This window comes from Chiloscyllium punctatum, chromosome 30, assembly GCF_047496795.1.
Source record: "Chiloscyllium punctatum isolate Juve2018m chromosome 30, sChiPun1.3, whole genome shotgun sequence".
Lineage (NCBI taxonomy): Eukaryota > Metazoa > Chordata > Chondrichthyes > Orectolobiformes > Hemiscylliidae > Chiloscyllium > Chiloscyllium punctatum.
Genome location: NC_092768.1, coordinates 39,144,546 through 39,170,234, shown reverse-complemented (window position 1 = coordinate 39,170,234; position 25,689 = coordinate 39,144,546). Strand labels below are relative to the sequence as shown.

Sequence of the window (25,689 nt, the reverse complement as noted above, 5' to 3'; positions counted from 1 at the left end):
AAGGAACATACTGATTGAGTCAATCAGCCTATCGGTGGGATATATTACCACATATCTAGCATCACACTCTCACGGAAATGTATACAAAGCATTGCTCAGTTGTGTGGGAGGCAGAACATCTTTTTGAATGTCCTAAGGAAAATCCTGTTTGTGCAGAATACCACTCACGTTGTTACTGCACAGTAACAGAGGGACTGGGCTGGCTTCGTCTTTGAGATGTTTAAATCTACTGCTAAATGTGATTCTCTGATTAGTCTGCTCTTACTGTAGTGAAGAAAACCTAGACCAAGAACAAAATTAGGATGATCATAAATATTATTTTTTAAATTTCCAAATGTTTTGGGGTGTTAGTTACCCATTCCTTTCTACATAGCAATTCTTTGACCAATTAGGTTTACTTTTCAACCAATCAGAACCTCTTCTCTTGGTCAATTATTGTTGTCATCATTTGGAATTTGGCATTTTTACATTTGTTCTGATGAGTGCGAAATGAAAAACATTGGCATCATGTCTCCGCAAATATAAGGTATGAAACATTTACAGACAGCCTCTGATGTATAGATACCGTAGCAGGGTAGGGATGAGATATGGATTCCTGATGAAGGGCTTTTGCCCAAAATGTCGATATTCCTGCTCCTTGCATGCTGCCTGACCTGCTGTGCTTTTCCAGCACCACACTCTCGACTCTGATCTCCAGTATCTGTAGTCCTCACTTTTGCCTTAGGAGTAGGAGTCGGCCATCTGGCCCTTTGAGCCTGCTCCACCCTTCAATAAGATCGTGGCTGATCTTTCCCTGGCCTCGGCTCCACTTCCCCACCCTCTCACTATATCCCTTAATTCATTTACTGTTCAAAAGATTCTCCAACTGAGCTTTAAAAACATTGGATGAGGAGATATCATTAAGGGATATGAGGAAAATATTTCATTAAAACAGGTCAAGCCCTTAACAGATAATATATAGAAATCTATCCTCTACTCAGTTACTTTCTACACAGATTAGTCCAACTATTTATTTTTTATTAAAGGCAACACTAAGCTGGATTAAATCATTTGTTTTATTGACAAGGAGGTGATAGCTGATTAAAGTTTATATTTCATGAAAAAAGTTTGACTATTTGAATTGAGGAATATCTTTATAGGAAATTCAATTACATTCAAAACTGTAGAGCAGAATACAGATTGTTTGGATACAATTTCAAACTATCACCAGTGAAGAATTTCAGAATACCATCTTAATTGGTATTGTTTGGATGAAAATTTTAATATTCTATTGGGATAATATTGCCAGGAATCATATTTTCTCTAATAATTGATAGGAAACAACAACAAATTTGTCATCTGTTATTTAATTATTTAAGGAAAGTATTGATAATAATAAAACACCAAAACCTAAAGGAATAATCGTGTTTGTTAATAACATGTTTATTATTTCTGCTTCACAGAATTAGAAACCTGTTACAATTACCCCTTTATTCTGAATAATCCATATTGTTGTGACATCAGTTACAATGATTCAGCAATGACAGTCTTATTTGACTTTCAAAGAGACAGTTCAAAACAGAATATCAGGTGAATTCATGACAGATACCTGGAAGAACAGAAAGGCAGCTTCCCTTTTCAGATGAGATCCTTTTAGTGACATTAAGAAGAGGAGTTTCAACTTCCTGCCTGGCAATAAAGCAGGAGACCCAATCAGATGCCTGCCTCACTCTGGTTTGTAGGCATTGTAGAAATTACGCAAAGGTGAAGAAACAATTACCCCAAATTTAATTTTCTGGTCAATTATTCACATGTGGGAATGGGTTACTTTTTCCACCTGCTAACCATCAGTTGCATCTTTAGAAACTCTTTCAAACCTGGTAAATCGGCTGGAAATTTCTCAGAGCTGCTGTCTCTGCCACTCCATGACCTTCCGGTAGGACAGGGTGTGAGCTGAAGAGATACCAATAAAGCACTTTGGAATGAAGGTGGGAAGTGGGGCTGGCAGATTTCTGGAGATAAGTATCATAACGGGGGGGGGGGGGAGCGAAGAGGAAGAGGCAGACAGCTTCCGAGAGTAAGTGGGATGGTATGGATGGGGGCAAAGAGGAAAAGGGGCTTCTCAGGCTCTGTGCTTTTGAAGTTAGCAAGCTATTTTAACTCACTAACTGTTAATTTGTATTTATCTTCAATGTCTTTTTCAACTTGTTCCCAAGATATATTCCAACTAGAAATGCTGTCTGCTGGTTTTGCTGAGTATTTATCAGCAAATTCAGTGTTGTATTTGTAGAAAACCCATTTCCAAAAGGCTGATGTTTCAATGCTGGTATCAGGCAGAATATTCCAGCGACTATACTGATCATTGAGATCCCTGTAGTTTTTGTAAGGAAAGAAATTTCCATCCGTGTCTTTATTTTGAAAGCTGCTATCACCTGCAACACTTGTTGTACAATTCTCTGACGCCAATATCTCAGTAGTGATGTAACGGCATCCATTCAGCCCTTCGCTCCGGTGATATTCAGTGCTGTGCTGTGAGTGCTCCCTGCTTGTACAATCACACAGGACCCCACAGAAGGGACACTGCTCCCCACAGCCACATAACATTGCATACAATTCACTGGATGGATCTGTGGGGAGTGCAGAGATTTTCCCAGCAATATCCTTCCCCCAATCTTTAACCCTTTCGTTCAGATCATTAGTACTGATAAAGCTTTCAATTTCTTGTTTGAAGTTCTGAGCGTTAATCTTTTCAGACTGAAAAGTAACAGACCCCAGTGTCTCTTGTGGAATCTGTATCTCATCCCCCAGTTTTGCCCGAAATGTCTGAATGATCCCAGTAACTGATTGCTCATTATTTGGAGGTGTTATATCTTTCAGAGTTCCCCTTACCCAGGTGATAACCCCAGACAGAATATTGAGTGCTTGAGAGCACAGCAGAGGAACATGTTCATCATCTGTGGCTGTACAATAAAGGACAACTTGTTCTTTCAGCCAATCTTTTTCGAATGACATGGTGTGTTTTATATATCGGTAATATTCTTCAAAAGTATCTCTCTCCTTCAAGTGAAGCATCAGAGCCACTTGGAAGTTTTTCCGGTACATGAATTTCCCTCCCTTGCAGTTGTACCTCATATGATGAGCAATATTCGATCCCAGTTTGTTCTCCACAGCTTGGATTATGGCTGGAATCAGGCAATTTTCACAGAACAGTTCTGCTCTCCGTTTAGTTTGATCTTTCTCCTGGTAGGTATCCTTAAAGCTTTGGCAGTAAGCTGCTTTCTCCTTTTGTAACTGCTCCACAGGATTGTGTTTCTTCAGGAAGTTTTCCTGCACTTCTTCATATTTTTTAATGGCAAATCCACAGATATGAAGTTTAAAATCCACACTGAATTGTTGAGTAAAAGTGAATCTCTGATCCTGGTGTGTCTGGATTTTCCCATCAATGACTCTCAGGAGTTCTCTGCAATGATTAGAATCATAATCCTGTTCCTGGTTCACTGTCTGATTCACAAACTGTTTACACTCCCTCACCCACTGAGCACACAGCTCCTGGGCTCTTTGTTTATCTTTATTACCAAGAATAAGATCCTTCATTTTAGTAACATATTTCCAACCACATTTCTGAATATGGCTGTCATTTACTTGGAGTTTTACATCACTCAGTTGACACAGGGTTTTCTTGCTAAGTTGCTCGTTGAGGAGTTTGGTATTCGCAGGCATGTTCTGCTGTAGACTTTGTTCCATGTCCTTCATTATATTGGCTTTTGGTGGTGGTGAATAGTTAAACATTGAAATTGTCTCTTGCCACATTTTCTCAAACGCGCTCTCCAGTTGTGTTTCATCCATTTCCCTGTTTTCCTGTCTGCACTGCTGTAGGAGATTATTGACCTGTTCTTCAATCTGACTCTGATATTGTTCCTTAATCTCATTCACCTTCTGCAAAGCTCTCTTTCTTTGCACTGCTTCATTACACTTTCTGTCCATGTACATCCCACGTTCAATGATCAGAGAATTGATGCTTCCGACAAAATCCTCCCTGTATTTTTCGACAAGGTTTGAGTTATTGTCGGTGGAATAATATTCCTCTAATTTTCGGAGAGCATTTTCTTTCTGATCATTGAGCAATGCAATCTGTTCACTTTTCAAACTTTGAGCTTCCCTTTCTGGATCCTGTTTTGTATTAAAGATTCTGTTCTGTGCCTTTTGTAGGAAGGAGTGTATCTCTTTCCTCAGTTCCCACTCCAGGTCGGTGTATGTGACAGAGAGTTCTTTATAAGCTTCGGCTACCAGACTGTTCCGGAAACTGAAGATGAAATTCTCATATTTCACTGCGTTCCACAGGGATTTAGTCCATTCGATAAACTCAGAGATGGTCGACAGTCTCCCTTTACTTCTCTTCTCTTTCAGATTCTGAAAAAGCCTTTTCTTCAGCTCAAACACCTTGTGGCTGTAGCTGGTATTAACAGCTGCCATGGGTGGATTCCCGTGCCACAGGCCTGGGATATTCCAGTTATTCTCCATCGGATCATACTCTAACACATCGGAGAATTTGCTGAACTGTCCATCTCGTTTTTCCATTTTAGCTGCTGCCTGTGTCATCACATCCAGCTGTTCCAGCAGATGTTTGCAGCCTCTGATATTCTGATCATGAGCAGCCACGTCACTCACGTTCTGGTGAACAAAGTAACAAACTGGCCTTTTCCCCACTTCTCTCATTCGTATAAATGCATGGACCACTATCTGCAGCACGTCCTTCATCTCGGTGGAGTTCTCCATGGCCATATTTATCAAGGTGACATCACTTAACCCGATCACCAGGGTGGCGAGCTCATTGTCATGTTCATAGCTGCCGTCAATGTCTGACAGTTCTGGTGCTTTCAGCCCCTCAGTGTCGATCACCATGATATACCCACAGCCCAGCTCCATCTGTAGATCTCCTGTAATCTTAATGAGCTGCATGAAGGCCCCACGGGTACAGCGCCCACTGCTCACAGCAAACTGCAAACCAAACATGGTGTTGAGAAGTGTGGACTTGCCTGTGCTCTGCACACCCAGCACCGTCAGCACAAACACATGGGTCTCTCTGCCAATCCTGGCTTCAACTGCCTTCAGTACATCAGTGACCCACTGTAAAGGGATGTTGGAAACATCTCCATCAATGAGCTCCAGAGGGAATCCGTCCAACATCAGGTCAGCAGCAAAGTGGGGTAATATTTGCACTGTGTCTCTCTCTTCCTCATTACGGTTCTCCTGCTTTATCAGTGTTTCATAGATCAGTCCGATTTCTCGCATGAATTGTTCAAGTCCAAGGGAGCTGGCAGTTATCTGTCGGTCTAATTCCTGTAACTGTTTGTTGATTGTAGGGTCTTTCTGCTCTGTTGACTGTCCCTGAGATTTCTCATACAAAGCTTTATACTGTTCACGTAAAACAGAGAGAGTATCTCTCGATCTGGAATCCAACCGGAATTTCATCCACTGCAGGAAATGTGTCCTCTCATCCCTGTCTGTCAGGGCTGTGATAAAACCTTTCATATCAGCCGATATACCTTTCTCTCGCTGCTGCTTTAGGAGTTTCCTCTTCTCTTCCTCAAGGTCATTCCAATATTTTTGTGGTGAACTCTCCTTTCCCTGTTTTAGGCGACATTGTTCTTTTTCTATTTTGGAAACTTGTTGCCAAGTGAAACCCTGAAAAGACATGTTTTTTGATTTGTATTGGCTAATGGTCTCTCCATTAATAAGGTTATAAATGTTACCAGATTTTTCTTTACCCTGTAAACACAGCTGGTCATCCTCATCTATTGCAATCCCCATCTCCCTTGCAGTTACTGCCAATGACTCCAAATGGCTGGGGTCCCGAATATTATTTTGATGGGTTATTTCCAAGGCCTTTTTCAATGTGGAGCGCAGTGTCTTAGTAAACTCTGCATTGTTTCTTTTTCCTTGAAAGAATATTTGTTCCTTTTTAAACAATGAGGATGTAATGAATTCCTCTAAATGCCCTTTAGTCTCACTGCTCACACTGCTCCCAGTGAGCACTATGTACGTACTCGCTGGAGACTGGGCGAGGGACTTCAGGGTTTTGCTTGAGCCACTGTCAACATTATCAATCCAAATAAAAACAGCTGAAGATATGGTTGTCAGAATCTGAACCTGTTTGTGGAACTCTTTACCATCACCTCGAAGGTTTAATATGGTCATTGGCTCTGGAAAAAGATCCAATTCCTCACTCCCACTGGGCAGGTACCAGCACAACTCGACAAGACCATCAGAAATTCTGCGAGGGATATCACCGCCCTCCATATTGTGATGGATGAAGAAATTGTGATGTTGCTGGGAGGGGCTGAGGACTTCATTTAGAATCATTGATTTGGAGATGGAGCAGGAACCGAGTCGAATGAAGGAAAAGATGGGAATGATGGCAGTCACCATGTTTGTTTCCTTAAAGCCTGCACTATCTCGGAGTGAGAGTGGGCACCACTTCTTCACAATGGAGCGCAGGGCCCACAGTAGGAGGGTGCAGCCCTTGTTGCCAGCAGGCAGTAACAGTGGCAATGCAAACTGGCACAGAGACATCTTTACCATCAGCTCCTGCTGCACGAACGGGTCAGCACACAGGAAAACAGACACAATGATATCCAGGGGATGGTATAGACCTTCACTGTGTTCATCCTGAGATAGAAAATCCAAGTTTTCTGATTCTGACTGATTTTGTGTCTTAGTTGGTTCATAATTAAAATTTCTTGCCCTGGAATGGACCATCATTAAATTCCGGAGAAAATATCCTGGTATTTCCTGAGGTGAATCAGGTGATTGATTTTGAAGTGTTTCTGTATTTACGCTGAGAATGTCACTCAGGAGCAGCTTCTTACTTTGATATGCTAATTCCATGAGGAGTTTGGGAATATTGTTTCCTGTATTAGATTTTCCATGACTAGTATCACAATAATTGTTTTCAGAAACTGAATTATCTCTTTGGACTGAATTCTGTTCTTGTTCAGTTGTGGTTTTGTTTCCTTCCACTGAGTTATGTGATCCTGTGCTGTGTTCGGATTCTCCCAGAACAGGCTTTATTGTGAACTGTGAGTTAGATTCAGTTATCATCTGTTCTACCTCAGTATTCATGGCTTCCCGATGGTGCAGAGAGAGATCAGGCTCTGGCTGTGCTGAAACTAAGAAAGATATCATATTAAATTATTTGTTCAACATTATTCAGCCAGTAATTCAAACAGCGCTGTAAAAAACAGAATTATACTGCTTTGTTCTCCTATCACCTTACACTCTGCACCTGCCAACTCTGGCCAAAGCCCCCAGCTCATGAATTCACTCTCATTCCCAAATTCCCTTGGTGTCACTCTGCCTATTGTTTTCATATTGTTTTCTATCGTCATTTCTTGTACAGAACTTGAATATTACAGAACAAAGTCTCAATTTTTCAAAGATGTTTGGGCCCTGCATTCATAAGGATACAAGGAAGGTGAGGCAATCATGAATACCAACTCAAAGACCAATCAGTGTTAACCTGCCTGATTTAAACTTTAACAAAGCCTGGCTGTTAACTGTCGATCATCATTATTGGGTTCAACACAGCCAAGAGACATCTAGACTTGAAACATGAGCTTGCTGTCTCTCCATGGATGCTGCTTAACCCACTGTGATCTCCAGCATTTGTTATTTTCAGTACAGATTCCACTTGTTGACCAATCATGACCCTTCTTTAATGTCGGAGAAATGTTGGTTTTCCCTTTGAATTTGTTCACATGCAAAGCGTCTTCATATTTGTAAGACAAAAATCTTTGACAAAATGTGTTTTTTCATCAATATTATTTTCTTTGTATCAAGAAGAAAATAATTGCTCTCCTGTTTTCTACATATCGCTTCTTAGATATCAGTGTACCTGGACAGCAAGAAACCTTGGCACCATTGATCTTACCTTCCTGATGTACATGCAGAATGTGGTTTTACATTACATGACACTGAATTGCTTTATTAACTGCTGCCAGTCCCACTCTGTGAGCTGCTGCAATCAGTCACAAACTTGGCTCCAATTTGGGATCTGCAGATGATGTATTATAAGCTTCCGTCAGTTATTCCTCGTGACTTTTTGAAATCTTTCTCCTGTCACTTCAAAATATGCCATTCAGTCTCAAATACTGCACCCACCTCTGCCACCCTAGGGAAAGAACTCCTATCATGCACCTTATCTATACCTCTCATGCTTTAAAAACCTCTACAAGGTCACCCTTCAACCCCCTACACTCCAGTGAAAAGATCCCAGCCTATCCAGCATCTCCAAATGCTCAGACACTCCATTCCTGGTAAAGTCTTGGTAAATCACTTCTGAAACTTCTCCAGCTTAATAATACCCTTCCTACAACAGGGCAACCAGCACTGGACAGGACTCCAGAAGAAGTCAAGGGTGTAGTGCTGGAAAAGCTGGATCAGGCAGCATCCGAGGAGGAAGATAATCGATGTTTTGGGCAAAAGCCCTTCATCAGGAATGTGGCTTGTGGGTCAGGGCTGAAAGATACATTGGAAGGGGTGGGTTGGTGGGAAGGTAGCTGGAAAAGTGATAGGTGGATGAAGGTGAGGGAGGTCAAAGGAGCGAGTGATGGACGGATCTGGAGGGTGGTGCCGACTTGGAGGCTTGGGAATGGGATAATGTGGGGGGAGGGGAAATGAGGAAGCTGTTGAAATTCACATTGTTGATGGTGTGGTTGCAGGGTCCGAAGGCAGAATATGAGGCGTTCCTCCTCCAGGCATTGTGTGGGAATAGTTTGGCAGTGGAGGAGGCCCAGGACCTGCATGTCCTTATCGGAGTGGGAGGGGGAGTGGAAGTGTTCAGCAACGGGGCGGTGGGGTTGGTGGGTGCGGGTGACATAAAGATGTTCTCTGAAAAGATCCGCAAGAAGGCGTCCTGTCTCTCCGATGTACAGGAGACCATACTGGGTGCAACGAATGCAGTAGATGACATTGGTAGAGGTACAGGTACTCGAGAAGAAGCCTCCCTAATATCCTGTATAAGCCCAACAAGACATCCATGATGACATCATGATGGACAATTTTTTAAAAATTCTTGAAGTAACAAGCAAAACAGGTAAAGAGGAACCAGCATGTAATATACTTGGTCTTTGAAATTCCAAATTTGATGAAGGTGCCTCATATTAGGCCATTTGATAAAAGCCCATGATGTTGGAGATAATGTCTTAGTTTAGATAGAGTATTGACTAATTAATGGAAGACAGAGCATTGGAATAAAGTCAACATTTTCATGTTGGCAATGTGTAACTCAGCATGCAACTGGAATTGGTGCAGGGGCCACAATTATTTACAATATATTCGGCAATTGGATGGGGAATTGAAGATACTATTGTCAAGTTTGTGAGTTTCATGAGCATCGATGGGAGGGTAAGTAGTGAGGATGACACAAAAAGTCCACAGAGGATATATTCAGGTTAAGTGAGTGGGCAAAAACGTGGCAGATAGAATATGTGTGGGAAAATGTGAGATTATGCACATTGGCTGGAGAAAAGGAAGATGAAATAACTTGCAGATATTTTTGTTAGTTAGAATGGATATTTCACACTGTGTCACCCACAGGCAAAATTAGATGTGGTTGTAATTATTCAGGAAATAATTTAAATTTTTTATCATTATGGTAAGAAAATGTAGTGTTTTCACATGGACTGTGTTTGCAAACAACTTGTGTTTTAAAACAGTGAATTGAATTTCTGAGGTTTATTTGCTATTGTTATGACATGTTTCAGAGTTTGTGTCAACCTCGACAAAATATATAAATGTGGAAAGGGAAATGTGACAGTTGTGCTGTGGTTACCCTCCCCCTTCCTTTGAACATCTCTTGGCTTTGCATTACTTTGCAAACTGGTGTTCTTGAGGGCTTTTTTGTGTATTGTGTTCCCCCCTTGCTTCATTGCTTTTGTGAAGGGCGAAGACATTTTTAAAAAAACTGTGATCACAGTTTTCACACGGTAGGGTGGCTCAGTGGTGAGCACTGCTGCCTCACAGCGGGGTTTGTTTCCAGTCTCAGACGACTGTCTGTGTGGAGTTTGCATATTCTCCCCATGTCTGCGTGGGTTTCATCCAGGTGCTCTGGTTTCCTTCTATAATCCAAAGATGTGCAGTTTCGGTGAACTGACCATGCTAAATTGCCCATAGTTTTCGGGGATAAGTAGATTAGGTGCATTATTCAGGGGTAAATGGAGGATAATAGGAGAGGGGAATGGGTCTGGGTGGGTTACTCTTTGGAGGGTCAGTGTGGACTTGATCTGCTGAAGGGCCTGTTTCCACACTGTAGGGTTTCTATGATTCTATAATTCTACATGAAAGAGCTAAATATTATTTAACTGGAGAAAGACTCTAGAAACTGACAGAACAAGGGAGTCCTAGTACGTGAATCACAAGAAATTGGCATCCATTATCAAAGGGAATAGATAAAGACTCCTTGGCCTTTCAAAGGGTCCAAAACTGAAACAAAGGGAAATAAAACAGACCTCTTCCCAGGGCAGAAAATCAAAAACAAGCACAAACTCTAAAGGCAAAATGGATACCTATGCTATGGAAATGAAAAAAAGTTACGGAATCAAAATATTATTGTCCAGGCTGAAATATCATTGTCCAGGCTAAACTATCATTGTCCAGGCTAAACTATCGTTGTCCAGGCTGAAATATCATTGTCCAGGCTAAACTATCATTGTCCAGGCTGAACTATCATTGTCCAGGCTGAAATATCATTGTCCTGGCTAAACTATCGTTGTCCAGGCTGAAATATCATTGTCCAGGCTAAACTATCATTGTCCAGGCTAAACTATCATTGTCCAGTCTAAACTATCATTGTCCAGGCTGAACTATCACTGTCCAGGCTGAACTATCACTGTCCAGGCTAAACTATCATTGTCCAGGCTGAACTATCATTGTCCAGGCTGAAATATCATTGTCCAGTCTAAACTATCATTGTCCAGGCTAAACTATCATTGTCCAGGCTGAAATATCATTGTCCAGGCTAAACTATCATTGTCCAGGCTGAAATATCATTGTCCAAGCTAAACTATCATTGTCCAGTCTAAACTATCATTGTCCAGGCTAAACTATCATTGTCCAGGCTGAACTATCATTGTCCAGGCTGAAATATCATTGTCCAGTCTAAACTATCATTGTCCAGGCTAAACTATCATTGTCCAGGCTGAAATATCATTGTCCAGGCTAAACTATCATTGTCCAGGCTGAAATATCATTGTACAGTCTAAACTATCATTGTTCAGGCTAAACTATCATTGTCCTTGCTAAACTATCATTGTCCAGGCTGAAATATCATTGTCCAGGCTAAACTATCATTGTCCTGGCTAAACTATCATTGTCCAGGCTAAACTATCATTGTCCAGGCTGAAATATCATTGTCCAGGCTAAACTATCATTGTCCAGGCTGAAATATCATTGTCCAGGCTGAAATATCATTGTCCAGGCTAACCTATCATTGTCCAGCTCCAGTGACACCCATCAGTAACGAAAGGCTCCACTGATCTCCGTATGCTCCCTCTCCACCTGAGTGTGGAAGTCACCCTCAGAGAGGGATAGACAGTCAGTATCAACGAGACCCTCTTCAGCCTGCTACCTGTACCTGTTCATCTCCATCATGGTCAAGACCACAGCCATGAATAGTATCAGAGACCTGCTACACCTCCCCTGCACCAAGTATCCAAAGATCACGAGTGTGAGGCTGAAATGCAAACAAGACTTCAACAGGAGACCCTTCAAAAACTGAAAAAAGACTGCAAATGGACACGCTCAATGTAAATCTGAAACACCATCCCCTCCAGGCCCAGACTATGGCCATGGTCTGTCACCCGGTAAATTAACTCGTTAGCCATTTGCACGGGACCAACAATGCAGCCCTGTCCACCCCAGATCCCTGATTTAGGAGGGGAGTACCTCTCCATGGATAGGAACTGCATGTTGATACCATAGGACACTTCCTGGGGCACAAATCAAAAACAGGTATAAACTCAAAATCAAATGGAAACAACCATAAAACTAACTAACTCAGAATATTGTTATTCAGACTGATAATATCTTCTAGAGCATGCGGCACCGAGGAGTCTTGGAAGGTTGTGACTGTGCCACTGAGCACCATCTGCTCCCGCTCCATGGACACCCGAGTGCAGATATAAGAGAAAGGTGAAAGAGAAGCAGTAGGTCAGGAATGATAAGATCCTCCTCAGCACCATGTCTGCAACTGTTAATGGCCATCTTGGCCAGGCCCGGGCGTAAAGGCATGGGAGGGTCTGTAGACTTGTCAGCCCCTCCCCGAATCAGGTACCTGTAGATCAAGAGTGTGGGGCTGAAGTGCAACCAAAGTTTTAACAGCAGCCCCTTCAAATAAAGCCAAAAAGGATATGCAAATAGTTGCTCTCAACATAAATGTGCAACACCATCTCCTCCAGGTTACAGAACGTGCATGTGGTCTGGCACCCAGTAAATCTGATTCACCAGTTACACGGGCCCACCGTGTGCAGCACTCTCCACCCCTGATCCCCCAAGTAAGAGGGGAGGAACCCTTTGTAGAGGACCCTCCACTGCCTGAGAATATTATGCCAGGGTATGTGTGGGTGCTGGTTGATAACATCACAGGGTAGAGTGTACAGCATCAGCTTATACAGATAGTGCCTCTGTGCTATCAGAAAGGGGCACCAGGAGGATATCCCTGAGATGGCTCAGATTGTCACAAGCGAGGGTCCATGGTGCAGAACTAATATCGACATCCAGTCAGACAGGGCTCAGTTCGTCTGGATGCCCACCACACGCCTGAACCACCTTGAGTGCACATGTGGTGTTGGGGCTGAATGCCTTGTCTGCCAGGCTGCAGATGGGACAGGGACAACGTGGGGCTAAAGTAAAAAAACCCTCTTTGAAGGGATCCAAAATCAAAACAAAGGGAAATAAAACAGCCCTCAAAATGGATTAAATCAAAACAAATACAAAGCTCAAGATCAAAAGGAAACTTGTACTACAGAAACAAAGAAAGATGAACTAAATCATAATATCCTTATCCAGGCTAATCATGCTCTCCATCCCTGTGGGTGCCATTGGTCATGAGAGGCCTCCACTGTGCCAGTGAACACTGCATGCTCCCACTCCAGGGGCACCTGAATTCAGATGGAACGGTGAAAATGGGGCAGACAGTCAGGAACAATGAGCCCCTCCTCAGTATGCTGCGAATGGTCATCTTAAACAGGCTCAGGAGCAAAACCATGAGAAGACTTGTATACTTGTCCATCGGTATCACATCGGGTGTCCATGGATCGGGAGGCTGGGGCTAATATCGGGGGAACTACACTTTTAAGACCAGCTCCCTCAACCAACCAAAAGGACTAGACTCTCTCTACATAAATATGAAACATCTCCTCCAGGCCACAGAATTTGCCCATGGTGTGGCACCCGATAAATTTGCTTAGTTGCTGGTTGCATGGACACCACATGCAACACTCTGCACTCAGATCCCTGATGTAAGAGGGAGCAACACCTTTGTAGATTGCCGTCCACTGGGGATATCCGTTGCTTGTGGGCAGAACATTGTGCCAAGGTGTGTCTGTGTGGTAGGGAAAGTGGAGAGAGTTCAGCATTAGCCATCCAAAAGACACTGGGAAGATATGTCTGAGGCAGCCCAGAATGAAGAACAGCACATCACGGGGTAGGTCTGTGGCACAGGTCCAATGTCGAATTCTGGAACAGACAAGGGTCAGTTCATCCAGATGCCTTTCTTCATCAGACGACTACTTACTGACAACATAACTGTCTTCAACACCACAAAACCAACCAAACTCATTTCTAAACTCCAAGACCTAGGTCTGAGCAACCCCCACTCTGTAACTGGACCCTCGACTCCCTGACACACAAGCTGCAATCAGTAAGAATAAGGAACAATATCTCCTCTACAATAATCCTCAATACCACTGCCCTGCAAGGCTGTGCACTCATCCCCTTAGTATACTCCCTGTACACTCATGACTGTGTGACCAAGTCCCACCTTAACTCCAACTTGTGTGTTTCAATCAAGTCACTGCTGTAGACAGATCTAAACTCCAGCATTTACAAACATAACGTGTCAAACTTTCCTCATCAGGTGACCTGGCCATTCCAGATACTACTCTTTAAACCTTCCCTGAACAACTTCCAGTTTCTTTCCATTCTTTCGTAAATAACAAGACCACTACTGGACACAGAACAGCAGGTGTGGTCTCACCAATGCGCTTTATAACCAAAGCACAACTTCCTAATTTCTTAACACATTTTGAACACATATGCAAATTTTTAAAAAATGATTCATTCATGGGATGAGGGCATTGCCGGCGAGGTCAGCAATTATAGCCCATCTCTCATTGCCCAGAGGGCATTAAGAATCAAACACATTGCCGTGGGTCTGAAGTCATATGTAGACCAGACCAGACCAGACCAGGTAAGGATGGCAATTCCCTTCCTTAAGGGACATTAGCAAACCAGATTATTTTTTTCTGACAATTGACAATGAATTTATGGTCTCTTAATTCCAGATTTGAATGGAATTCATGTTCTACTGTTTGCTCTGCAGGTGCCAAGGACATTACCTTGGTCTCTGGATTAATAGTCAAATAATAATACTGCAGGGCCTTCACCCTCCCTAAAGTACAGTACAGTATCATCTTTTGTAGTCAGACATAGTTCTAAAAACACAAATGTGGCAAATTCACAGACATTTTAAATACTTATGGAATTACTGTAATGCTAACACAACCATTGTCACACCTATCCACAACTTTGCTGTCTCATAATAATACTCCAGCCCCGCTTATACTCAGACACACAAATAGATAATCTCACGTTCTAAAGGTCTCCTTGAAATGAAATTGTTTTCCAGTTGTAGGGGAATCGCTGCAATGTGTGGAGACAGCAGTGGTTTCAGTAAGATCTCTTCTCCTGCATTGACAGCACTTGTTATGTGAAAAGAAAACGATCAGAATTTTCTGACTCTGAATGTTGTCATTCAGTTGCAAAACACAATAGAGTTGGAATACATTATAAAATCCAACAGCACCAGAAAGATGATACTCTGTTTTGGAACAGTGAAAGGAGAAAAATGTCGAACACATTGAAAGTCACAGCCCAAGCAGAAGACTGAAGCCTGTCAATCCCATTGGTCAGTGAAGAGCAGTGGATTGATCCAATGTACTTGATATCACAATACAACAACCCCAAGACAGAAATGGATGTTACAGTATAACGAGTGTAACTCAAGCAAGGAATCAATCAATAAAAAGACAGTCACAAAGGAAATGAGCTGGATGTACTAACCTTTACTTGGAGGTATACAAGATAAGTCTGACCAGTCTGTCTCATTGACCAGTTTTATTGTTTTTTTTTCCCTTGTGATTATCTCAATCACACATGCTTATACACATGCTCACAAATATTTTACATTCACACACCTCCAAATAGTATTTCACACTATTCGGCCACCCTCTCACTGTCTCACAGTAATGTCAAAGACCATCCTCACACTCATATATACAAACAGTTAAACTCACACTTGCAGGTTCTTTCCCACATGAATCTGTTTTACTGACCTGTACATGAACTGTCTGTGTTCTAGCTTTGGGGGAGTCACTATTGGGACTGGATGGACCAGAGTTTTCACGAAGATCTCAGATACAGGAACAACGGCACTTGCTGGAAAACAGAAATACTGCTGAAGACTCTCATCCGTCGTGGGAGATGAAGTTAGTTTCTGATTGTTTCAGTAGCTACAAGTCTTGTGTTAACAGGTATTTATATCTGGAATAAAGCTGCAATCCGATATAGATAAGGATTAGTTACTGTGGGCACTGATACTTTCTTTGCCAGATCATAAAATTCTGACCTTGTATAGAAGTCAGCATTGGGGTTTCAAACCATTTCACTTTCACTTGTTCAGTTCCAGTTCTCCACAATGAAACTGTTTCTGGGAAATGCTGAAAGTTTGGTTTTAACTCAAATTTCACAGTGGAGAAACATCGTCCACTGCACTGTCTTTAGATTAGATGAGATTACTTACAGTGTGGAAACAGGCCCTTCAGCCCAACAAGTCCACACCGCCCCGCCGAAGCATAACCCACCCATACCCCTACATCTACATCTACCCCTTACCTAACACTACGGGCAATTTAGCATGGCCAATTCACCTGGCCGGCACATCTTTGGACTGTGGGAGGAAACCGGAGCACCCGGAGGAAACCCACATGGACACGGGGAGAATGTGCAAACTCCAAACAGTCAGTCGCCTGAGGCGGAAATTGAACCCGGGTCTCCGGCGCTGTGAGGCAGCAGTGCTAACCACTGTGCCACCGTGCCGTCCTTCTCTGTCCTTCATCCACTTCCTTGATCACCCGTTCAAAAACTCAATCAAACTTGTGAGACATGATTTCTTATGCACAAAGCCATGCTGACTATCCCAAATGAGTCCTTGCCTCTCCAAATGCCTGGAGATCCTGACTCTTAGAATTTCACCTAACATTTAATGCCACAGATGTTAGGCTCACCAATCTGTAGTTTCCAGGCATTTCCCTGTGGTTTTTCTTAAATAATGACAAATTTAGTCAAACTCCTATCGTCAAGCACTTCTCCTGTGGCTGTCAATGTGACAAATATCTCTGCTAAGGGCCCCACAATTTTCTCGCTCGCTTCCCACAAAGTCCTCAGATGCACTTTATCAGCTCCTGGGAAGTTATCTACCTTAATGCATTTTAAGAACTACAGCATCTCCTCTTCTGTAAAGTGGATTCTCTTCAAAGCATCAATGTTTAATCCCCCAAGTTCCCTCGCATCCATGTCTTTCTTGATGGGAAATACTGAGAATCTCTTGTGGCTCCACACAAAGACAACCTTGTTGATCTTTAAGAGGTCCTATTCTCTCCCTCGTTACTATTTTGTCCTCATGTACTTGTAGAGTCCCTTTGGATTCTCTCTTACCTTATCTACCAAAGGCCTCTCATGTCTCCTTTTAACCATCCTGATTTCTCTCTAAAGTGTACTCTGGCACCCTCTAAACTCCTCAAGGAAATAAGTTGATCTCAGTTGCTTATAGCTGTCATATTCCTCCTCCCTTTCCTTGACAAGGATCTCAATAACTCTAGTCATCCGGTGTTCCCTACTCCTGCCAGCCTTACCCTTCACTCTCCCAGGAACATGTTAGCCCTGAACTCTCCTTACCTCCCTTTTGAAAGCCTCCCACTAACCAGTCCCTTTGCCTGTGAACAGCCTCCCTCTATCAACTTTTGGAAGTTCCTGTCTAAGACCATCAAAGTTGGCCCAGTTTAGAACTTTAACTTGTGGTCCAGACCTATTCTTTTGCAGAACTTATTTAAAACTGATGGAGTTATGGTCATTGGTCCCAAGGTGCTTCCCCACTAACACTTTAGTCATTTGCCATGTATAATTTCCCAAAAGGAGGTCAAGTTTTGCCCCTTCTCTAGTAGGGCTATCTGCATACAACATGGGAAAGTCTTCCTGAATGAACTCAACAAATTTCTCTCCATCCAAGTCTTTAAAACTATAACAGTCCCAGTCAATGATGCAAAAGTTAAAATTCCCATTGATTACAACCTTATTACTCTTGCAGCTATCACCAGACCCCTTACATATTTACTCCTCAATCTTCTGCTGACCTTTGGAAAGCGTACAGTACAATGCCATGAAAGTGATCTCCACCTTTTTATTTGTCAAGTCTACACATATAAACTCAGAGGATGAACCCTCAAGAATGTCATCTGTCAGCATTGCTGTGCTGATCTCCTGAATCAAAAGTGCAATTCCTCCTCCTTTCTTGCCTCTCCTCTAACCCTGCGATAATGTCTGTACCATGGAACATTGAGCTGTCAGTCATGCCCTCCCTCAGCCATGTTTCTGTAATGGCGAAAATATCTCAGTCCCATGATCCATCCATGCCCTGAGTTAATTTGTCTTACCTTTTAGGCCTCTGGCATTACAATAAATGCAATTTAACCTCGACTTCTCTTGCTTCCTGCCAGGCTTGATTAAAAAGCTTCCTGATTCCCACCCATTGATTAAAACTGTGTCACTGATGTCAGCACAGAATAGCTCATTATAATTACAATACTTCTGAATAAAAAGTTTATTACAAATTATGAGTCCCACCAGACCTTTCACTCTCTGCTGAGTGTTATGTATTCAGCAAAGGTCTCAGTTTTATCCCTCTGAGTCCCTACCTTAATGAATTTCAGACACGAGCATGATATTAAATTCCTCATCTGTCATCCTCAACTTCGTGCCCATTTCTTTGGACAAGAGTCCTGTCCCCATCGCACAGATCCTTTCACTCATCTCCAACACTTTCCTTTCCCCTAAATCCCTCTGTCTTGTCTATTACCTACACTTGTTCATCAAGAACTGTTGATGTGACATTGTGTGCTGCAATTTTTCAGCCCCCTTGCTCATTCCAACCTCTCTCCCTCTGAACTGATGGCACTCCATGCTCTCAGATCCAGCCCTGACTTTGTATTCAAGGCTGCTAACAAGGGTGGTGGTGTTGTTGCCTGGCACATGGATCTCAACATTATGAAGCTCCCTCTGAATGCCCCCTGGACCATGACCCCGACATGGAACATCAGGCTACCGTCTCCACAATAGTTGGGCAGCACAGTGGCCAAGTGGTTAGCACTGCTCCCTCACAATGCTAGCGGGCCGGCTTCAGTTACACACTCAGGTGACTGTCTGTGTGGAGAGAGCACAATCTCCCTGTGTTTGTGTATGTTTCCTCCGGGTGCTCCGGTTTCTCCCATAATGCATAATCTGCCCTCAAAATGTAAGGATAGTTGGATTGGCCACGGGAAAGGCAGAGTTACAGGAATGTGGCAAGCAGGTTGGTCTAGGTTGGGTGCTCTTCAGAGGATAAGTGTGGATTCGATGGGCTGAATGGCCTGCTTCCATAAGGATTTTATGATTCAATCACTAATCTCATTTCATCTAGTGATCACCTCCCACGACTACCTCCAAAGTCATTGTCTCCCAACTCTGCACAGCTCGCTTCTGTCTCCTTTGCAAAATCCATAGACAGAACTGCTCTGGCAGACCCAGAGTTAATACCTGCTCCTGTCCCATTGAACTCATCTCTTCCGACATCGATTTGAGTTTTTTTCTTCCCTTGTCCAGATCCTGCCCACTTATATCCCCGATTTTTCGCAGACTTTACATCAGTTTTGGAATTTCCATTCATGGGATGCAGCAACCCCTTTCCACGCCGATCCCCCATCAGGATGGTCTCAGGGATCTGCACCTCTTCCTGGAAAAAAGGCCGGTACTGTCCCCATCCACCATCACTCCCCTCTGCCTGGCCCAGCTTGTTCTCACCCTGAGCAACTTCTCCTTTTACTCCTCTCACTTTTTCAGGGAAGAGGTGTACCCATTAGGGCCCCTGTTATATCTGTATCCTTATGGAGTTTGAGGAATGTTCCTATTCCAGCCCCCACCCACAACTCTTTCTCCGGTATATCAGTAATGTTATTGGTGCTGCTTCTTGCTCTCATCTAAAATTGGAAATGTTTATCTATTTCCACCATGTCCTCACCTTCCTCTGGTCTTTCACTGACTCCTCCCTTTCCGTCTTTCCACATTTCTGTTTCCATGTTTGGTGATAAGCTGGACACCAAGATCCACCTCAAACCAACCGACTCCCACAGTTACTTTGACTAGACATCCTCACATCCTGCTTCTTGTAAAGATTCTGTTCCATTCTCCCAGTTCCTCTGTCGATGCCAGCTTTGATAAGGTGGCCTCCAAAATATCCACCTAATTCCTGAACTGAGCACTGATTCCTCAGCACCATGGTTGAGAGGACCCTCAGCCAAGTCTGACCCACACTTTGGCCCTCACCCTATCTCTTCTGACGAACAACAGCAATAAGAATCCCCTTGTTGTCACCTCGCATCCCACCAGCAACCACATCCAAAGGATCATTAGCTGCTATTTCCACCAGTACCAGTCAGATTTTGCCACCAGACACATATTGCCCCCCTCTCTGTCATCTGCCTTCCCCAAGGCCCATTCCCTCCAGGACACCCTGGCTCATTCCACCTTCACTCTCAACACTGGCCTTCCACACACCCATGGAACCTTCTCCTGTCACTGCAGAAGGTGTAACACCTGCCCATTTACTTCCTCCCTTCTCACTATCCAAGGCCCGAAACACACCTTCAAGGTAAAGTAGCGATTTACCTGTGCTGGATTCAAACTAGCCGAGTATATATGTTGTTCACAGTGTGGTCTCTACTGCACTGAGGAAATAAAGCATGGAGTGGGAAATGAAGTTCAGCCTGGGTGCTTGCTTTGCAGAACACCTATGCTCTGTCGGCAAAATAAGAGTCTGAGTTTCCAATTGCCTGCCATTACAACACCCCGCCTTGTTCCCTGGCCAACATCTGTCTCAGGTTTGCTGTAGTGCTCCAGTGAAGCTCAGTGCAAGCTGGGAGAACAACACCACCTTATCCACTTAGGGACCTGCAGCCTTCTGGACTCAATACTGAGTTCAACGATTTCCAGGTTTTAGGTTCTCCTATGTCTTCCCCCAGCCCCAGGCCAGGGAGAACATACCAGGCCTTGTTATCACATGGTCTGCTATTACACACAACCTATTTTTAACCACTAACAGTCCCTCTTTATAGATATTCAGTTTCCTAAGCTGACTGCTATACAGTCCTTTGGCTGTCCAACTGTTTCTCTCTTTAGGCTCTCTCTCCACATGTTTTTAATCCTTACCTTCTCCCCCACCCCATCTTCTGCATAAAAACCAATATTTTCCTCACTACCATTAGTTCAGAGGAAGGGTCCCTGGTCCTGAATCATTAGCTCTGATGACTCTCCCAGATGCTGCCAGACTTGCTGACCTTTACCAGCAATCTCTGGTTTTTGTTTCTGATTTCCTGCATCCACGTTTCTTTCGGTTTTTGTTCTTTCAGCTGGAGATTCTGTTTCCTTTTTAAGACCAATAATACTGACAGGAGCAGCTGCTGTTTTGTTTGCTTCCAGGTTCCTAATTCAAACCCCTGGAACTGTCAGACTGACCAAAATCCAATCCCTTTATCATAGGTTTGTTTATTGACCAGTTTGTGGAATGAAACTGATCATGTCACAAATTGAACTCACAATATTTACTGGAAATCATTGTGTTTGTGACTGATCTGATTCCCATTCAAAAGAGTGTCCTGTATCGGTGTTAATTATTGATTGTTTCAAAATAGAATCTGAGCTGTAAAGACAGACCATGCACCCAATTTGTGTCACCCACCTCCAGGCTCCTTCACCTGGCAGAGATCATTGTGTGTGAACAAGTTCCCTTTTCATTCATCTCACTTTCTCCAAGTGAAAGGTTTGGCCACAACTGGCTGGCTCCTTGTGGGTGATGTGAAACATTCCCTTTTCACAGTCCGATTTGAGTCCCCACCCAAATTCCTTCTTTGAGACGTTGACGATATATTTGATGTTGCTTCCTGCTTTTGTCTGAAGTTAGAAAAGTTCATTACTTTTGTAACCGATTCCATCATTCTCTCACTCTTTCCGCACACATCTCTGACTCTTCCCTTCCTTTGGTGGACTTCTATGTTTCTATTTCTGAAGGGAAATTTTCCATCTATATCCATAACAAGCCCACCCACTGCCATAATTAACTCGACTGCATTTCCCGGAACACTGCTTCCTGCAAGGATTCCATTCCATTCCAGTCTCTACCTCCACTGCATCTGTTCTGTTGATGCCACATTCCACAGAGGTGCCTCTGTCATTTAGTTCTTTTTCCTCAACCATGAATTTTCCTCCAAGCTTGTGGTTGACAGGGGCCTCAATCATGTATGATCCATTTTCTGAATTTCTGCACTTATCCCATCCCTCCATCCCTCCCAGGATAACAGCATGTCTACCCTTGTTCTCATGTTCCATCCCTACACAACCTCACATTCCAAAGGGTGATATTGAACTTGAAATATTAAGAACTGCTGCCAGACATGCTGAGTTTTCCCTGAACTTCCTGTTTTTATTTAAATTCTGTGACCAATTGTGGTTTGTCACACCTCCTTGTAGGCTGTTCAACCTTCCTTAAAATCTGTAAAGGATGTGACTGAGACAGAGACGTTGGCCAGGGAACAGGGTGGGGTGTTAATGTGGCAGGATGTTCAGGGCCTTCACTGTGAACAGAGTGCAAGTATTCTGTCAAGCGGTCATCAGTCTATGCTTCATACCCCCAAGTGTAGGGGAGAGAGCAAATACTGAGCAGGGAATGCAGTAGACGATGCTGTGGGAAGTGAATTGAAAGTGCTGCTTCTTCATCAGGAAGCGAAAGCTAGCAGGCTATAGTTATACAACAGAACACCGAGTGTGAGACAGCTCGGAGGCTACAGTTATACAACAGAACACCGAGTGTGAGACAGCTAGGAGGCTACATTAATACTGCTGAACACCATGTGTGAGACAGCTGGCAGGCCATAGTTATACAGCTGAACACCGAGTGTGAGACAGCGAGCAGGACATAGTTATACTGCTGAACACCGAGTGTGAGACAGCGAGCAGGACATAGTTGTACTGCTGAACACCGAGTGTGAGACAGCGAGCAGGACATAGTTGTACTGCTGAACACCGAGTGTGAGACGGCTAGCAGGCCAGAGTTATACTGCAGAACACCGAGTGTGAGACAGCTAGCAGGCCATAGTTATACTGCAGAACACCGAGTGTGAGACAGCGAGCAGACCATAGTTATACTGCAGAACACTGAGTGTGAGACAGCGAGCAGGACATAGTTATACTGCTGAACACCGAGTGTGAGACAGCTAGCAGGCCAGAGTTATACTGCAGAACACCGAGGGTGAGACAGCTAGCAGGCCATAGTTATACTGCAGAACACCGAGTGTGAGACAGCGAGCAGACCATAGTTATACTGCAGAACACCGAGTGTGAGACATCTAGCAGGCTAAAGTTATACTGCAGAACACCGAGTGTGAGACAGCTAGCAGGCTATAGTTATACAGCAGAACACCGAGTGTGAGACAGCTAGCAGGCCATAGTTATACTGCAGAACACCGAGTGTGAGACAGCTAGCAGGCCATTGTTGTACTGCAGAACACCGAGTGTGATACATGTAGCAGGCTAAAGTAATACTGCAGAACACGGAGTGTGAGACAGCTAGCAGGCTATAGTTATACTGCAGAACACGGAGTGTGAGACAGCGAGCAGGCCACAGTTACACTGCAGAACAACGAGTGTGATACATGTAGCAGGCTAAAGTTATACTGCTGAACACCGAGTGTGGGACAGCTAGCAGGCCATAGTTATACTGCAGAACACTGAGTGTGATACAGCTGGCAGGCTATAGTTATACTGCAGAACACCGAGTGTGAGACAGCTAGCAGGCCATAGTTATACTGCAGAACACCGAGTGTGAGACAGCAAGCAGGCTATAGTTATACTGCAGAACACCGAGTGTGAGACAGCTAGCAAGACATAGTTATACTGCAGGACACCGAGTGTGGGACAGCTAGCAAGACATAGTTATACTGCAGAACACCGAGTGTGAGACAGCCAGCCGGCCATAGTTATACTGCAGAACACCGAGGGTGAGACAGCTAGCAGGCCATAGTTGGACTGCAGAACACCGAGTGTGAGACAGCTAGCAGGCTATAGTTAAACTGCAGAACACCGAGGGTGAGACAGCTCGCAGGCCATAGTAATACTGCAGAACACCGAGTTTGAGGCAACTAGCAGGCTATAGTTATACAGCAGCACACCGAGTGTGAGACAGCAAGCAGGCTATAGTTATACTGCAGAACACCGAGTGTGAGACAGCTAGCAGGCTATAGTTATACTGCAGAACACCGAGTGTGAGACAGCTAGCAGGCTATAGTTATACTGCAGAACACCGAGTGTGAGACAGCTAGCAGGCCATAGTTATACATCAGAACAACGAGTGTGATACATGTAGCAGGCTAAAGTTATACTGCTGAAAACCGAGTGTGATACAGCGAGCAGCCTATAGTTATACTGCAGAACACCGAGTGTGAGACAGCGAGCAGGCCATAGTTATACTGCTGAACACTGAGTGTGATACAGCTGGCAGGCTATAGTTATACTGCAGAACAACGAGTGTGATACATGTAGCAGGCTAAAGTTATACTGCAGAACACCGAGTGTGAGACAGCTAGCAGGCTATAGTTATACTGCAGAACACCGAGTGTGAGACAGCTAGCAGGCCATAGTTATACTGCTGAACACCGAGTGTGATACAGCTAGCAGGCTATAGTTATACAGCAGAACACCGAGTGTGAGACAGCAAGCAGGCCATAGTTATACTGCAGAACACCGAGTGTGAGACAGCTAGCAGGCTATAGTTATATTGCAGAACAGAGAGTGTGAGGCAGCTAGCAGGCTATAGTTATACTGCAGGACACCGAGTGTGGGACAGCTAGCAAGACATAGTTATACTGCAGAATACCGAGGATGTGACAGCTAGCAGGCTATAGTTATACTGCAGAACACCGAGGGTGAGACAGCTCGCAGGCCATAGTTATACTGCTGAACACCGAGTTTGAGGCAACTAGCAGGCTATAGTTATACTGCAGAACACCAAGGGTGAGACTGCTAGCAGGCTATAGTTATACTGCAGATCACCGAGTGTGGGACAGCTAGCAGGCCATGGTTATACTGCAGAACACCGAGTGTGAGACAGCTAGCAGGCCATAGTTAAACTGCAGACACCGAGTGTGGGACAGTTAGCAGGCCACGATTATACTGCTGAACACCGAGTGTGAGACAGCTAGCAGGCTATAGTTATACTGCAGAACACCGAGTGTGAGACAGCTAGCAGGCCATAGTTATACAGCAGAACAACGAGTGTGATACATGTAGCAGGCTAAAGTTATACTGCTGAACACCGAGTGTGAGACAGCTCGCAGGCTATAGTTATAGTGCAGAACACCAAGTGTGAGACAGCAAGCAGACCATAGTTTTTTCTGCAGAACACCGAGTGTGAGACAGCTAGCAGGCCATAGTTATACTGCATAACACCAAGTGTGAGGCAGCTAGGAGGCTACAGTTATACTGCTGAACGCCAAGTGTGGGACAGCTAGAAGGCCATAGTTATATAGCAGAACACCGAGGGTGAGACAGCTAGCAGGCCATAGTTTTACTGCAGAACACCGAGTGTGAGACATCTAGCATGCTAAAGTTATACTGCTGAACACCGAGTGTGGGACAGCTAGCAGGCCATAGTTATACTACAGAACACCGAGGGTGAGGCAACTAGCAGGCTATAGTTATACAGCAGTACACGGAGAGTGAGACAGCTTGCAGGCTATGGTTATATTGCAGAAAACAGAGTGTGAGACAGCTAGCAGGCCATAGTTATACTGCAGAACACCGAGTGTGAGACAGCTAGCAGGCCATAGTTATAGTGCTGAACACCATGTGTGAGACAGCTTGCAGGCTATAGTTATATTGCAGAACACAGAGTGTGAGACAGCTAGCAGGCCATAGTTATACTGCAGAACACCGAGTGTGAGACAGCTAGCAGGCCATAGTTATACTGCTGAACACCATGTGTGAGACAGCTCGCAGGCTATAGTTATACAGCAGAACACCGAGTGTGAGACATGTAGCAGGCTATAGTTATACTGCAGAACACCGAGTGTGAGA

At 43.9% G+C, this 25,689-nt stretch overlaps 1 protein-coding gene across 4 annotated transcripts; it reads right to left on the bottom strand.

Annotated features, from left to right (window-relative positions):
* Positions 1–1,440: 1,440 nt before the first annotated feature.
* LOC140455420 (interferon-induced very large GTPase 1-like) lies at positions 1,441–21,340 on the bottom strand. 4 transcript variants are annotated; one of them, XM_072550273.1, is made up of 3 exons: positions 21,302–21,340; positions 15,591–15,693; positions 1,441–7,148 (listed from the first exon to the last, which is right to left on the bottom strand). In XM_072550273.1, exon 3 carries the CDS (start codon positions 7,099–7,101, stop codon positions 2,131–2,133), a length of 4,971 nt encoding a protein of 1,656 aa, XP_072406374.1. In that variant the 5' UTR covers positions 7,102–7,148; positions 15,591–15,693; positions 21,302–21,340; the 3' UTR covers positions 1,441–2,130. The 4 variants fall into 4 exon arrangements, with proteins under 4 accessions (XP_072406374.1, XP_072406375.1, XP_072406373.1 ...); XM_072550274.1 differs by lacking the exon at positions 21,302–21,340 and adding an exon at positions 20,901–20,963; XM_072550272.1 differs by lacking the exon at positions 21,302–21,340 and adding an exon at positions 20,233–20,508.
* Between the last annotated feature and the right edge of the window lie 4,349 nt (positions 21,341–25,689).